The sequence below is a fragment of the Athene noctua genome, chromosome 2 (genome assembly GCF_965140245.1).
Source record: "Athene noctua chromosome 2, bAthNoc1.hap1.1, whole genome shotgun sequence".
In the NCBI taxonomy this organism is placed as follows: domain Eukaryota; kingdom Metazoa; phylum Chordata; class Aves; order Strigiformes; family Strigidae; genus Athene; species Athene noctua.
This window is the reverse complement of record NC_134038.1, coordinates 163,093,610-163,110,589: the sequence shown is the minus strand read 5'-3', so window position 1 is coordinate 163,110,589 and position 16,980 is coordinate 163,093,610. Positions and strand designations below refer to the sequence as shown.

At 37.9% G+C, this 16,980-nt stretch overlaps 1 protein-coding gene across 5 annotated transcripts in view; it reads left to right on the top strand.

The window, feature by feature from the left end:
* POU6F2 (POU class 6 homeobox 2) overlaps positions 1–16,980 on the top strand; it is a 315,556-nt gene that overhangs the window by 58,352 nt on the left and 240,224 nt on the right. For all 5 annotated transcript variants that reach the window (XR_012633242.1, XM_074900920.1, XM_074900922.1 and 2 more), the window contains exon 2: positions 424–595. Coding sequence is in view for 4 of the 5 variants with exons in the window: in XM_074900920.1 (XP_074757021.1) it covers positions 424–595 (172 nt within the window). In the remaining variant the exon portion in view is untranslated. The remainder of the gene's footprint in view (positions 1–423; positions 596–16,980) is intronic.

Genomic DNA, 16,980 nt, shown 5'->3' with positions numbered 1-16,980 from the left:
TATGGAGCGCTCACAGGGTGCTCCTCTTCCGTGGAGTTGGAGCATACAGGAATTTCTTTTCTTACTATGTTAAGGACAGGGTGAGGTGTAGAAACACACACACAAAAAAGCACATCCCACAATTAAAGCTGTGTTGGTTATGTTGCTTTCATAGAAGTTTTTCTCCAAAGCATCCTGAATCTCTCACATGCTAGTTGAGCTTTAATAGGGTGGGGAGTAATGGAAAACTCATTGGATCTGTAATAGCTCTTCACTTGACTGCAGCCAGCAATAACAGCAGGAGCAGCCAGAGATAAGAGAGAGAGAGAGAGAGTGTATGTGTGTGTGTGAGAGAGGGAGTGGAAGAGAGAGTATACGCACACCAAAGCCGCCACTTTTTTTTTTTTTTTTCCCCTCACTCTTTTTTTTCCCCCCCCATCCTAGGATCCAATGATAGCTGGACAAGTCAGTAAGCCCTTGCTGTCACTGCGGAGTGAAATGAATGCAGAGTTGAGAGGTGAGGACAAGGCAGCTACTTCAGACAACGAGCTGAATGAGCCCCTGCTTGCGCCTGTGGAATCAAATGACAGCGAGGACACTCCCAGCAAGCTCTTCGGTAAGTCTGTCTAGGTATTTCATTTCACTGCTACCATGTTGTCCGGAAGAGCAATCTCCCCCCGTTCTTTCCTTTTCTTTTTTTTTCTTTTTTTTTTTTTTTTTTTCCTTGCTCAATTTTCTTGTAAGTACGCAGGAGTAGCAAGTAGTAGCTTGGAGTGTGCAGGCACGCAACCCTCTGCTCCCATTGCAACTGGTTACCAGAATGACAGCATCAGTCCTGAAAACTTTTGTCAACAATGAACTTATTTTATGCAAGTTGCAGACATTTTATGTTTTCTTTTGATCCATGGTCTCTAATGTAAAAAAATATAGGGGGGATCATTTTCTTGGAGTACTTCGTTAACATTTATTGCGTTAGGTACTGATGTGGTTCATATGCTTCCAGCTTTTTCTAGGGCTGGATTAAACTGAAAAGTTATCATTTTATATGGTAAAGATAAAGCTGGCTGAAGAGAGCTGAAACAAGCCTATAGAAAACACTCTGTACTGAGTAAACAAAGGCTACCAAGGGTACTGCACATGGAGCTAATGTTTTTGAAATTTAAATTGGAAATAAAATATTTCCTCTAAAGCCTGTGCAAAGAGAAATTACCTTTTGAATTTTTATTTATTTTTAAATAGCCAAAATTGTGCCAGATAAGCGTAACCTTTAACAATCAAAACAAAAGCAAGAGTGGCACTCCAACACAGACATCTGTCATTCAAACGGATGACACCCTGTAAGCCAACTCAAGCAACTCTGATCTCTAATCAGAAAAGGGAGCAGAGTTGTTGAGGCGCGTGCTTGAGTGATAGATGGTGATAGATGTCTGAGCTGGAGCAGCACTATATGGTACACAGTGACATTTTGGGTTTAGAGGGACCGTTCTCCTGAAGGAGTTCCTTTTAATTATTTCCATTTGTGACTTTAGACAAACCTTAATGGAAACAGAGTATTTCCTTATTTTACGTTTTCCTATAGGTGGAAATCAAGGGAAAAAGATCCTATTTATAGGGAATGCAGCTTTAAGGGAGAGAGGGTGAGAGCCCATTTTCTAAGATTCAAGTTTTGATTTCATAATCTGTAAGGAAATCTGTAGCAGTGTTCAGATTTCAGTATTCCAGCTCCAGTATGAGCTGCAAGATTTTTTTTTTAAACAAAAGAATACATGCAATTTTCTTTTGAAATGTTTTTTACCCCATACTAAAAGATATAGCACAAAATGTTTTACTAAACTTCACTACAGATATGGGAAAATAATAATAATTAAAAAATCCTAAAATTGAATTTCTGGATTACAGTAATGACCATTACTGAATATCACATCCATTTTTAAGCACCCTCTTAGTAATCTGTTTCCATGGAAAGCATAATTTCCATTAGCAGTTTGAATGTTCAAAAAGCATATAATAATTGTTTTAGTCCGTTTCATCCAGGAAAGAATTGTAATGTCTAAAATTCAGAGGGCTATTAGTTGTCTAGAGTAGTATAAATATCTTCATCTGTGTTCATGTATTTTATTTGCTCAAATGTTTAGGGTGCATCTATTAAATATAGCAAGGCATATACAAAACAAAAAATGGACTTTTAATTTGAGAGTAGTGAAATGCCTGTTTGTTTGTCGATCAGGCAAGTCTTGTAATAAAAGGCAGGATATTTTTTGAGCCGTTGTCATTTGGATGCTCTACTATGATAGTGAAATACACCCAGACACTTTCATTAGAGTTGCTGTGTGGGATATAGAAATGATGTGCAACAATATCTTATCTCCTTCTGAACTGCAAATATAATTTATGTTCCCAAAAGCGCTAATGAAAAAGCTACAAATTAATATATTGTCTTGTTTCTAGTGATGAGTGTAAGATGTTTGCTAGCCTGATTTTTATGCTGCTAAAAAGATGTTCCCAAATAAACAGAAGTAGGTGAAATAGTTCAACTGCCTCAGTATGAACTTACGTACCATTTATTGAGGTTCTGTTACAATTGTGACAGATGCTACAGATCTTTTAGCAGCAGCCCTTGTCAGTTAATTTTAGTAACTTTGAGAACATAAAAGAAAGGACAGTGGGGCTATTTCGACACATTTGGGGATCAAACTGAGCAAATTTAAAATAAAGATGGTTAGCCTTTGTCATGGATACATCCCTTAAGATAGATCTGCAATAAACATTTAAAATTAAGTGTAGTTTTGTTTAAAGCTTTGATACATAAATATGGAGCATTAACCTGTAGCTGTTTCTTTTTGTTTAGCATTATGAATAGTATTTTAGGAATGCATACTTTGGGCCTTTCTTTGCAGTCTCTGAAATTAAAATATTTATGGACTTGCTGACATGTGATGGCACAGAGATTGACAATTTCTTCCTCTAATTGTCTTTCATGTGATCAGAGATAACAATTTTCTTTTTACGATATAATATTTAATAAATGCTGTGTGAAAATTTGCTGAAAATCTGTTAAGCAGGAGAGGGAGGAGCATTTTAGAAAGTCAAGGGGAGGAGACAGGTCCACAGAGAACAAAGTTTTCCTACACTGATTTTTTTAATGTTTTTTGAAAAAATTTGTGAAAAAAATCATGTACTGATTGAGTTGGAATGAATGGGCAGCATCTGAGTGTCTTGTTGATGTTAGCAATATTTCACGAGTCTTATTTTCATATAGGTGAACAGAGTTGAATGATTAGATGCAAAGAGCTGATTTCTTTCTCACTGGACACATTCTGCTTAGCTTCTTTTGATGGATGGGTTTATTTCTGCATTGCTCACCTATACCTTTTCCTAAAATCTACTTCCTTTTTCTCCAACTTCCTTGTTTTTGTATTTCACACTGCATCCATAGAAACAGTGGGTATTTATTTTTTGTTTGGGTAGCAAATAGCACAATTAATCATAAAAATGGCACCACTTCAACACTAGTCCCTGCTGCAGGAGTACAATTAATTATACTTATTTTTGTCTTAGGAAGATACGCAGTAAACTTTTGTTTTTCTTATGGGTGCTTTGCTGTCAGTGACAAAGCAGGTGAATGCTGCAGCTCTGTGGGTCTCAGAAATACCATCACGAGCTGGGCTAAGTTTCTGATGATCTGAAATAGCTCCCACCTGAAACTGGTGCACAGGTGTCTGGGAAGATGCACTTTGTCACTGTGGTGCAGTTGTTACCTGTAAGTGATGACAGGAGCAGCTGTGATTAGAGGGGTTGTGCTTGCTGCTTGTTTGCTTGCTTGCTTGCTTTCTGTTAGTGGTGGTGACTGGGGTTGGGTTTTTTGTTGGTGTCTGTTTTTTCTAGGAAAGAAGAGGCTGTCCTGTAGTCTGGGGGTTTGCATCTGTAATCCTCCAGTTGTATGATTACACCAATGCACTCTTTGGAATCTGCACACCTGTATGCAAAAGACCTTTGATACTGAGATCATGTGAAACAAGAAGGGAGTGAAAAAATTGGTGAAAAATACTTTCTGAAGTGCAAAATGTTGGTAAAGGTCTCTATCCTGCAAACTCATTAGTTCAGAAATACAGTTTTGAAGTGTGGAGTTAGCACAGCTACAGTGTTTCAGTTACAGAAATCCCAGTTTTGCTGAGCAGTATGAGACAAAGTTGCTTTGCAAGAAACCTCGTGGTGTACTATTTACCCTTTAAAATACTTGTGAAGCAGTATCTCCTATTTTAGTCGTATGATGTAATTAAAATCAGAGAAACTGAGTCTGGCTGCTGACATTCCTGGCAGTGTCATTTTCAGACCTACTTGTCTTACTCTGCAATATGCTTCAAAATAGTAACCAAGACCAAATGCCATGGGTCATACTAGAGAAAACTTTTGTTAATGCTCAGTGAATATTCACTTGAATAAACACGCTAGGATTTGATCCTAAATTAATTAATCCTAGTTGCCATTTAATAGAATACCTTTAAACAAGTTTAGAATAAGTTATAAAGTATTGGTCCGAAAAAGTCTCAGTAAGAAAAAAACCCGTCATGTTTAGCTGTGTAACATTGTAACTGTTGAGATTCAAAAGTTCGTATGGACACCAGGGATATGCTGTGCAAAAAATTCTATGTACAGTAAAAACCCCAGGAAAGAAGTAGCTAGTTCCAGCACCAAAAGCCCTTGTGGACTGAGGCTGGCTTTCCTGGAGTTTGATCCAGTCCTTAATTCATCCTTAACTGAAGGTAATTTGTGACATAATTTAGATGACGGTAAGAAGAATGCCATGTTAAGGTAATTTTACTGTATTATAAAAAGTTGCTCTTTGAAATCAAGCCTGTAGTTCTATGCATCAAACTTATTGAAATAAAGCAAGCTGTGTGTATATAGTGAGTGTAAGACCAAGCCTATAATTGTGGAGCACAAGTGTTTCCTATTTAATAATTGCAGGACAGCAAAAAATTGACTGCTAACGTTTATTTGATTTTTTTTTTTTTTTTTTTTTTTTTACTGGCAAGGTTTTGTTCCAGTGAAATTAAATCTGGGGTTTCCTGTGCTGGATCCAAAGACTGTGGTTTTGTTTGGTTCCCTACCAGTTTTCCAGTTTTTTGCTTTTTTCATAAAGCTGTGTATGCTTGAAATATGAAGCAGGGATATGTGAATGAAATGAATCCGCACACATTTCCGTAAACAAGGGTTTATTTTCAAACTGCTGCATTGGCTTTGGGATTTTGTTTTCCTTTCACGTATTGTTACCCACATTTCAGAACTGCATGCATCTTTCTATATAAGCATACACATATATGCTGTAGCAGAACAGGGTAGAAGTTGTTTCTAGCTGAGTGTGTTTTGCTAGTAGATCCCTTGCATTGCTCTTTAAGGAAATACACTTTTTTTTTTTTTTTTTAAATCGGAATTGCCTTGATTAGAATTTATGGCACTGGAGTCATTTCAGATACAAAGGATAAAGGACTAAATTGTCTTTTACCTCTTGAGACAGTGGTCTCTGCAGGTCAGAGCAGAGGTCATTGCCAGGTTGCTGTGAGGAAGCTCACATTATCGTCATTAACAGTGTATCTAGCCTGTGGGGGTAAAAAAAGGCCTTCAGACTAAGAGTTTTCCTTTCATCAGTGTATTTAAGGATGATTCTCAGTGTTTTGGTTATATCTTCAAATTTTAAAGGCCTGTAAGACCTCTGCCTGTCAGGAACTCTTTGATAAGGTTTGGTAATTTCAGTGAAAGCAAGCAATGTGTATTTCTCGCTCTTGCTGCATTTCAAAGCTCCAGTGAATATTTCTGTTCTGATAGGAAAGTTCATGGCCCAAATGGTCTCCATATTAAAATCAGAGTCTTCTTTTAGATACAACAAACATTTGAAATATGTTTAATCTCCATATAAAGATAATCTTGTCTCTTCACGTAATTTTATTCAGTAATTTCCACATTGTGGATGCTTTGTTCTGAGACACTGTCGGTTATCCATACCATCCGTAAGGGCCATAGGACCGATCCTGCTAGTGCTTGACTGTCTGATACTTTTATTAAAGCAAGTAATCTCTGGATTAGGACCTCTATTTCATTACAAAGACTGTGTCAATGAGGAACGTTAATGGGTGGCATGTTTACAGAACTGGGTCATTATACAGGCTTGTAAATCCATTTTCTAAAATGTAGTGGTGCCTTGCTCAATTAATGAATAAGTTCTCAAAGAATCTGAAGATCTGACGGTGTGATTGATTGTTATTTCTGAAGGATATATTTGACATAAGTATTTTTAAAAAGGTGTTTTCAAACAGTTAGGGACTTGAATAACTACTCTGAATAATGTTATTGTCCGATTCCTTGGCAGAGTTCTTGCCGAAGTCAGTGGGGGATGCACTTGTGAATGGGGAGTAAATGCCCATTAAAGCCTAAAAAGATGTTATGACTAAACACAAAGCCCGATGCAATGGTAAGACAGAAAATCCATCTTTAGCTCAGTGTTCCTGCTGTGCCTAGGTATTGCAGGTAGCTCTGGCAGTAGTGGTATATTCCAACTCTGAGGAGACTGGAGTCCTATTCCATTAACCTTTGATGAAAGCAATATTGGGCTGATGAAGGGCAAATATTGCAGCCCCACTTATAAATTCTCTTGCTTGTATGGAAATAAATGAGTCTCCTATTGCTGTATCTGAATTGTAACAAAGGCAGCCTATTTTAAAAAACAAACAAAACAACAAAAGCTATTTTGAGTATGGAGAAAGTTAACTGTGTTTTTCTTTAAAGACAATTCTGTTTGTTCTTATGAATTTCTAATTTGTTGCTAAATTTTTTGGAGCTAATTATGGTATGTGTTTCTTAAATGAGGCTTGAAGTCTGACTTTAGACACAGAACAACTAACATTAGAGAGGGAAAGAAAAAAAGAATGAAATCCTAGTATGTAATAGGTATGACTGAATGACAAATAGTTCATCTATAATTAGTTAATCTTTCTCTCCCTGTGTTTGAAGTTATAAAAATAACAAATTTGCTTAAAAGCAACATAAATGGCTGGCAGTTTCAAAGGGGACTTGCTGGCTACTAGACAGTAAACAGGTAATTTGTGAGAGAACTGTTACTTTCTTTGATTGAGATCCTTGCCAGTTTGTGTTTTGAGATTAATAATAGATCAGACCCTTGCACGTTAAAAAGGAGCAAACACAGAAGAGGGAAGGAAAGGAGAACTGTATGTTTCTATTGGACTTCTCACGATTAAGCAAGTTCTCCATGGAAATTTGCGGGTGAGGCAGACGGAGGTGAACTTAGATTTGCCCAGAAGTGCACATGGCACCACTTAACACCTCTCTTGATTTCCTTATGCTAAACAAAGAAATAGCAAGTGCTTATACCAAGCTGGCACCCTGTCAGGGGGCAATCTGTATAAAGTTTCCTGCTGTCAGGTTAATAAATTTTTTAGAAATATCCAAAGGCAGAGGTAGCTGTAGGAAGCTCATAGTAACAGTTGCCATTCTCCTGTGGATCATTTTTCTCTTTAATATCCTATGTAGTGCTTGGTTTTCCTTGTTGTGTTGCCTTCCCAGGTTTTGTTCTTTCTGACATATGTGGGTTCTTCTTTATTTTAATTCTTTTTCCTTGCTAAGCTGTTTCTTCTGTTGCATCCATGACCTGTGGTCCCCTTTTTTGGGGAGAGATGCTCAGAGGATGGGAAAATCAGCTTTATGGCTTTTTATACTTTGATTTAATGGCATATTTAGGATATTAATGTTTCTTCCATTAATAGTTTAATTTCTGACTTTTTATATGATTATCAGTAGTACTACCATTAGTACTACCAAAATAACATTTTGCTAGTTACAAAATCATTTCTGAGGAGCTCAGTGGTAGAAGTTATATTAAAATGACAACTAAATGAGAAAATTAATGCTGAGCAGGGGCAAAAGCAGACCAAAATTGTGTCATAATTTGTGGCTTTCAGCAGGAATATTATTTTGTCATGGAAATGGTTTGATATTTGTTAGCATAAAATCTCATTTTTCTCTTTTCTTCCACCATATAAAAAACAGAATCAATATCAGTATGAAACAAAGGAAGATTTGTATTGTGACATGTCCTGCTTTATGTTGTGATACTGCTTTGATGCTCTCGGAAGCAGGACTAAGCCCTTTTACTTTGAAAGCAGAGGTCATCTAGAGAAGAATAGTACCTCATCCCGTCTGGCTAAATAAAACCTGCTGTTTTCAGAAAGACTGAAATTGGGTTCATTCTCTAGATATTCCAGGGATACCTACAGCTACCAAATCTCAATGCACAACCCACGTCCCTGCCACACTAAAATGTGTTTGTTTAACACTGAACTAATGCTTGTCTGTTCCTAAAAGTAGATTGGATTTCTGTTTTTATTTTAGAATATACAAGAAGAGTTGTTGGGAGAGTGGGAGTTTTGTTTTTCTTATCAAATGTCCTTTCTTTTCAGAACAGTAAACCATCATTTAATTCCTGAACGGTTTGAAGTTGTCTTAAGGAAAATGTTACATTTTAGAAAACAAAGCAATTGTGCTACTTGAAAGTGATTATAAAAGTTAAAGTACATAGATAGATATTTTAGATATATTAATTATCAGCTAGTGTGACTGGAATATGATTTAAATTATTTTAATGAAATAAAAAGTTCTAAAACAATTCCATGTTACTTTGAAGATTTGAATGTTACACAAATAAGAAATAAAGATTTTCCTGTATTAAGAACAGTATTTGCTACAGCAGTCTATCATTAGATTATTTTTTTGAAAACTAGTGTGGAGGTTATAGAAGCACATTAATACTAGCTTTTAAAATCATCTTTGTGCTTTTCAGTTCAGATGGTCGTTGTACAGTTTGATGACCATTAAAAATTCTATTGAGTCCTTTTCATTTTGTAGCTCAGTCTCCTGTCTGACTTAGTCCTGCTTTTCAAAATCTTGGGTTTAAGTTGTTGAATGAAGAATTATTAGCAGTCAATTGCCTTCCAGCAGAAGGTAAAGGAAGTCCTCTCCCAGACTGCAGTGCATACACAGCCCAGCCTGCTATTCTCACCACAAATGCCAAGGCTTGTAATGTAGACAGTCGGTAAAAACAAAAATGCCACCTTTCCTTTCTGCCCCTCTCCTTCCTTACAGCCAGGTTTGGAGCCATTCCCCTCTCTTCTTCTGCTCATTGGTGTGTCTGCACAGCTGGAAGCATATACAGCTGTGCGCAGACAGTTGTTGCTCAGGACTTCTCAAATGCATTTTGCCTCAGTCGGTGGAGGTCTGCTTTAGGTTTACTCTGCTTTGTTTGAGGCTTAGCGGTTGGGGAGGGGGGGGTGTCTGTGAAGAGGATGATCTAAAACCTGTGCTTAATCAAGAAACCGGAATTGCTTCTCAGTAAATATACCTTAAAGCATACTTTCATATATTGTACTATTAAGTATGTGTAATTATTTCTTGAGATAGCACAGTATTAACTGGAAAGGAAGAAAGATCATTTGAATTCAGTCTAATCTCTTGAGCAAATACAGTATGGGGCATTTTTTGTATTTTCTTTTGCATACAATTAGGATTTATTCACATGGTGTAGAGATGTTTGCTTGGTGATTTGAATAAACATGAGGCCCGATACAGACAGGTCTCAGGTACGGCAGGTCGATCACGGATGCAGGAAGACCATAGATTTCAATGGGGTGTTTGTCCTGTTGATACTTGCATGCCAGTCCGTGGCCTCCACCTCTCTAACGTGGTCACTGCTTTACAGCTTCCCACGTTCTGGAGCTAAAATCAGCTAAGCAAACATGCTGACAGGAAGGAGCAACCACTCTATAATTATGCTGCCTTCATACTTAACAAAAGATGAATTAGTCAACCAGTCCCAGGGTTACTGCGAGTTTCTGTTATGCCATGCAGGTATGTGTACGTATTGCAAAGGCGCTGGGACTCCACCTCTGCTGTTTTGTCATGGGGACAGAGGCGGTAGTTGTGACAGGAACAACATCTGACCTGCTGCGGGCAGAGATGGTGTGTCAGTGTCAGAACCTGTGTAAAGCTTTCATAAAGGTGGAGAGGTATTTAGGGGATGTTTATGGGACAGGTGGAGCAGATGATCATAATTAAGCATTCAAAAATAGTTAAGGAGCATAAACGGTAGTTATTACTGAAACAAAAACATGACTAGAAAAATCGGCAGTGATTAAAATAGGAGGGGAAAAGAAATTAGATAAATATATATGAGCTCAAAGGTGATTGCAAATGTACAGGCTTGATATTTCTCCTCCTTTCTTATGCTTCCTTGATTGAAATCATAAATATTTGGGACTGCAAGCCACAAATCTCTCTGAAGGAAAAATTAAATTTACAACTGGAAGAAAGCAGAAAATGAAAATATTTAATTTTTTTTTCTACTAATTGAACAGACTTTACTCTCATAAGCACAGTCAATTTAATGATAATATTCAGCAAGAAAAGCATTTCCATAAGTCATCTGAGTAGTTGTGTTTTTTCCCCTGGTATGAAGAGTGTGAAGGAAACTCTTGTGTGGCGCTGTTGCCGGGATTTGATGCATTGCTTTCAGAGTCTCCTTATTTTAACTCTGTGGATACAGCACAGTGAACGTTCTCATAACAGTTGTTGACAAGAAAAAAAAAAAAATCTTTCAATCAGCTGGTCCTGCTCACTCTCCCCCAGCCCCCACATTTCTTTTCTTTTATGAGGCAATGAATAAAAAAGGGACCAGATGATGCAAAGGTTTACTCAGATGAGATGTCCTAGTCAATGAGCAACTTTGGATTTGCGGGGCTCCAGCTTGTGACCCTGGACCTCAAAGGGATTGAGTTTGGGGGCTGAGCCTTTCTCACATCACTGTTGTCATTCGTATAAAATGATGGCTGGTGTATTTTGAATAGCACTTTACATATTTCAAACTCACATGTGGCAGCAGCCCCCCATCTGGTGTAAAGGCTGGTGTGCTTTTGGTATATTACAACACAGGGTGCAGCCCCCAGCAGCAGCAGTGGGGCTGTCTGGGGCTGTACTAGAAGGGTGGAGGGAGGGGATTTTTTATACACTATCTGAAAACTCAGGAGTAAAATATTGATGCTCATCAAAAAGAGCAGAATTGGGCCTTTTGTTGCAGTGATCTTTAAACCTCTAGGCTCTGGTCAGCGTTTTGGTTATTTATTTCTAATAACCCTTTCTTCTGGTTTTGTATTCTCTTTTCTGTGGGTTCATATAACTGCTGTATTTCAAACCAGGTTAGAACAGTTTTGTTGGTTTTTGTTGGGATTTTTTGTTTGTTTGTTTTTTTAAAAAAAGGGTTTCCTAAAAGACGGCTTACTACTGACTGTTTTATTTTGTTTATATCTGATATTTCTTTCGGTATTCAGATGGTTGTAATAGACTAGCACAAGAACTGCATGTCTTGTCATCTGTACTGTATCAATACGTTTTTATAATGATACAATAACCTGAACCCTGTAACAGTTTATGATCCATTTGAGAATTCTTATGGATTCTCAGAGTGACGGAGACCTGAAAAAAGAACTTGACTGCTTTCGCAAAACTGGTGCTGTGACAGGAAAAACTAGTGTGCCTGTGATTTAGTTGCTAAGGAATCATATTGATCTGATTCGTCATTAAACTTTTAAGTTTGGGGAAAAAAAAAAAAAAAAAAAAGTCGAGCTGTTTGAAGGTGGAAAAAACAGTGATGTGATTGTGAGGGTCTGCAGTACAGGTAAACTGTGCCATACTACTACTGATATTGATTTGTTATGATTAATAAATATGATTTTATGCATTACCCATGTAGAGTATCTATAATAATGCTTTTCTTAGAGCAGAAGAAAATTGCTTCTTGCTCTTTATTTTTCATTGACTATTTTTAGTCAATGATAAATAAAGAACTTTAACAGCAGTCTGAATACAGGAAAGACAGGACTTTAAAACAGAAACGTAGCAGTAATGAATAACAACACAGTGAACTACACACACAGAGAGCCATCTTAACATTTGTAATGGTGCTAATTTCCTACTGCTTTTTAAAATATGCTTCCACATGAGCTCTCAAAAGCCATAAAAGCTTGGCATGTAAAGTAAATTGTTTGTCACTTGCTGACGACCTGCCATATTTATTGTCAGGAGAAATGGACATTAGTTGGAAAAGCAGTTGTTAAAGGCCAAACAATTTTTAAAGATGGCAAAGATGTGCAAGGGCTTTCCTTTTTCTAACAATGAGCCACCCCTTCAGACATCAAAAGACAAGATAATAAGACACTTCAAGCACAATTCAAGATTATATTCAACATCTAAAGGCTCATCTCTTGTCAGTTTGCATTTACTCTCCCAGGGATGTGATGCTTCTATCATCATTCTGTCAAGAGGAGTCTGGCAGAAGCGATGAGGGCCCCTCATTTCACACACTTAGTGTTTTTTATCAAATAGCCCACACTCATTCCGATTCAGCCAAAATGGAGGGATAATTTGAAGAAGGTCATGCACAAGTACAAAAATCTTGTGCTGATTTGTGTGATTAGAAGGCATTAAAATTGCACGTTTATGTTAGTTCTGAGATGTTTTGTCAGTTTATTTAGTAATACACTGTTGAAGTATTAAAAATGTTTTTTAAAGAAAAAAGGAAGTTTGCTTAAAACACACACTCTGTTATTTAGCAAATATTTTGAACAGTGAACTATTCTAAATGGCATTGTTTTAATATAACCTTAAAATGCATTCACCTCCCCTTTCCCCTTTGAGAGTGGGATGTTCAGGAGCTCCAGGGGTGAAATCTTGCCCACTTGGACTCGGGATTTCATTCACTGGTCATTTCAACCTCAGAAGTTTGTTTTGGGTAAGGATTTAGGAGGCTGAATTCAGCATAATATCAATATAAAGGGAGTCATTTTAACAGCTTATGCAGGCATACTTGAGGACAGACTAAAACAGTACTGCACCAGTAGGGTTACCTAGAGATGATATAATTTAAATTATATCATACAAGGTCTTTGTTTTGGCACATGGGGTTTTTGTGCCCTATTTGTATCCCATTCAGTTTTGTGTGGGCAGCTGTTTGGACCATGTTCTTCTGGAAACCAGAGTTTTGATAATGTGTGCTGCCTGAGGACATATTTCCAGTCTCTTCCTTCCCCTTTCCATTCTGCAGGCTTGCAATATGGTGTTATATGTGCTGTTCATTATAAAATTTTCAGTGAATTGAGGGGCGGTTGTTCTGTGTTTTGGAGACTCATGAAGCAATTCTTATGGTTGCTGTTTTCGTAGGACTTAGGCTAATTATAAACATACTAATTACTAGAGACAGCATTTGAGAAGTTATTTTATTGATACTAGTAAAATAATTTGGTATAACTGTGTTCCCAAGTAAACCATAATAGCAGCTGTAAAGCAATGGTCACCACACTTTTTAGTTGTAAAACTTTATCAATAACAAGCTTTTGAGCATGTACTGCCAAATACATGTATATTTATTTATTAATTATGGATATGTATTACTGTAGTAATATGTACATCATAAGGTCGACACAAAAATAAACATTAAAAAAGGTAAGATGAAGATGAAACACACACGATTTAAAAAATACCTTCCTGCACCCCAATGGACCGTCTTGTGCACCCCAAGGGGTGCACACACCCCATATTGGAAAACACTGCTGTAGAGGACCAAGAACTAAAATGAATAATAAGTAAACTGCCTCTCTGTCTAGGCATCCTGTGTTCAAAATCCTCACTGAAATGGGTGGGCCAAAAGCTGTATTTATTTTCACATCTGCTGTCTTACTGAATTCAGAGTGGGTCCCCCAAAGATGAGGGAGGGCAGAATTTAGCTCTTTGCAATTTCAACTGCTGAAGTAAAGACAAATCCTGAGAAGGATACTGACTCTGTTTAAAATGTGCAGTCACTTTGCTTGTACACATTCCTAGCTTTTCAGGAAAGAAAATAAAATCAGTGCTTTAGCAAGCTTTTTTTGGCATCTCTATTGGATATCATGAATTAAACTTTTCTGAGGATTTCTTTTGTGATATGTATCATTTTCATGTCATCTGGATCTTGCCACCTCTAGTCTTGGCATTGCACAGCTCTTTTTTGCTAAAACCGAGTATGAGGATCTGCAAGGTAGAGGTTTAGAAAGGTGGGATGGAGTAAAACTTTTCCTAATTTCTGACTTTTGATTTAAGCAACAAAAATAAAAAGACCAGCTTGCACTATCAGTGTATCTTGTGCATGAAATAGGCTCCAGTATGCCAACCATACATGGACCATGTAACCAGAAGGGGGGGAAGCATCTTCATCTCCCATTTGAAACCAACAGGATGTGAAGCTGTTGAACCCCTCTTAAAAGGGAAGCCACTGCTGAGGGACTCGGCTGGAGCAGCTCTGAATTTTGAATCAGGATTTTGTCAGCTCTGATAGGAAGGAATGTACACTTGGCCTCGTGGAAAAAACTCTCTGCTCTATGGCTTGCCTTTGCTCAACACTGAAGAAAAGGTAACCTGCAATCACTGTGCTTTCCAAGGGGTTTTACCGGACAAGAAACCGCAAAGGAATTGGGAAGCTGTGAACAAATTGTCAAAAAGACAGATGGAATTGCTGACTGACCTGCTGGTAAGATACACTAACAACTTCCACCCCAGTGGTACGGTATTTATGCCGCAGTGCAGAGTCACTTCTCAAAGGAATTTGCTCTCCTACACATGTAAATGCTTTTGTGTACATAATATATCAATGTAGTGTGCAGTATTTCTAGGGAACCTATGAGGAGAAGTGAGCATGCATTTAAACAGCTGCAGATGTTTAAATTGCCAGACTGTTATGTCCAGAATAAACAGCATTTTTTGCTCTGACTGAAAAGGCTTTCCTGCTTTATGCATAAAGCCTATCTATATTCAGAAATTTGGCTCCTTTCTCCTGAATTATTCTTCAGGAGAACTTATGACTGTTTCCACATCAGTTTGTTTGTGTATCCCACTTACGCTCTGCTCCACACTGTCCACTGGAAAGCCAGCATCCTCTGGGACTGAGTGGGGAGACAGGGAGATGCTTCCTTTGCAGGATGTTCATTGTCAAAACATTGAGGAGTGTCAAAGATTGAAGGGCAAATATGACCAAAATGCAGCATGAAGGTAGTTGTGCAAGATCCATAGTATCACTGTGAAGACTGCTAGTGGTCTCTCTAAAAGGTGTATTCTGAACAGAATTTAGTTTCTAATAGAACAGGATTTACTTGCTAAGTTTTTACTAGGGCTGTGGGCCAGCTCAGGTCTGTCTCATTATCATCTTTCAGTAGAAGCATATGGGCTTATATCAAGTCTGGTTGCTATGTGTGGATCACTGTCTTGGTGAGTTGCTCCCTGGTATTTATATTCATTAAAGATCAGATCCTGAAATGCTGTAGTGCATGGGGAGGAGAGTGGCTGCAAAGTTACAGGACCCTCAGTATAAATTCAGCAGTGCATGAATCTGTCCTAACTTGCTTATATATGTATCTTTTCTACTCAGTCCCTTCCTTTGTGCTCTAGGAGGCTTCTTCCCCTGTGCCAGGGCATGTTGTCCTGGCAGCACTCCTCTCAAGCATGAGTGTGCAGAAAACAAACTTAGTAACAAGTACTGTTAAAGGTCTGTAAATTGTTTTCCATCTCATATTGCACCCCAAACTGTGGAAGTTGTAGGCATACATGGCAGGGAACCTAATGCAGATGCTCACTACTAGGAAACAAACCAAGTGTCCCCTCATTGAGCAACAGCTCTGTTTAAAAAGTATTTAAACTGTAGCTATTGTGCAGTCCATTGGAAGCATTCACAGTAGGATCCAGGAAATGAAAATGAATTCCTACAAATGAAGATAGAGGAGCCACTGTGTTTAAGGCATTATGGATGTGTTTTATCTTTCTACCTATCCTCCTACAGGTAACCAGGATAGGTAGTAGCTTCTGCTGAAGTAATTATATTGATTTGCTCTGTGCTGCACACCCAGCTGCTTTCTGAACCATTCTCTAAGCTGTTCTGGCAAGAATTGCCTGGTGCTTTAGAGGGAGCATCATGTGATAGACAGAAAGATCACATGGAAAGGTGTGAGAAAGAGAACTGCAGTTGGCGTGCATGAGCACAGCGTTTCTAAAGAATAAATATTAAAACCGGAAGTTTCGTTAATTTTGGAATCAAACTGAAAAAGCTGGAGTGGCAAATTTGGCATCAGTTGTGCGTTTTCAATGTACGTGAAGGCATCTTTCCGCCAAAACCTGCACTAATATGCAAACAGGCTAGGAGGAGCATGCACTTCTGTAAAGTAAGTGCCTATTTAAGCTCTTGCACAATGACACTGAGTAATTCTGTATGCTTCTGGGTTAGTGTTTACATGAGTTGACTGTGCATTGTTTTCATGGGTAAGTGGAAGTGAATAAGCATGCATAAATGTGTTTCTGAAGCTACAATTCAACCTTTTTGTGTTACAAAAGGTTCAACTGTGTTTCTTTATAAACTGTGTCTTTGACTGTGGCATCTCCTCTTAGAAAATTCCTGCCCAACAAACAGCTCATTAAGACATTGATAAGATTTTGTTAAATAGACTGGATAACACAGGATATCAGTCCCTGACAAGCACATACACAAAAAGTTGCACTTACCCAGGTTTGGGAATCCTTTTGTGGGTTTTCTTTTGAAGTGGAGCTGTTGTTAGGCCTAGCAGAATTATTGAAGTTATTGAACTAGCTACTAAATAAATAATGAAACCCATAGCTATGAAATAGAAGATTTGCATTTTTTAATCATTACCATATTTCTTAAGTTTATCTCTCTCCCCCCTGAAAAATTTTTACCAGCTCTTCCCTCAGAGGCAGGAACGCACAGACGCACAGTAGCAAAAAAGCAACAGGAGCTAGTTTTGCAAATCTTTCTGTCATTTCATTCTTTGGTCCCTAAAAGCCAGGCTCTGACACCAGAATTTAAGCCATACATCCCTGAAAAACACAGGAACAGAACTGTTCAGT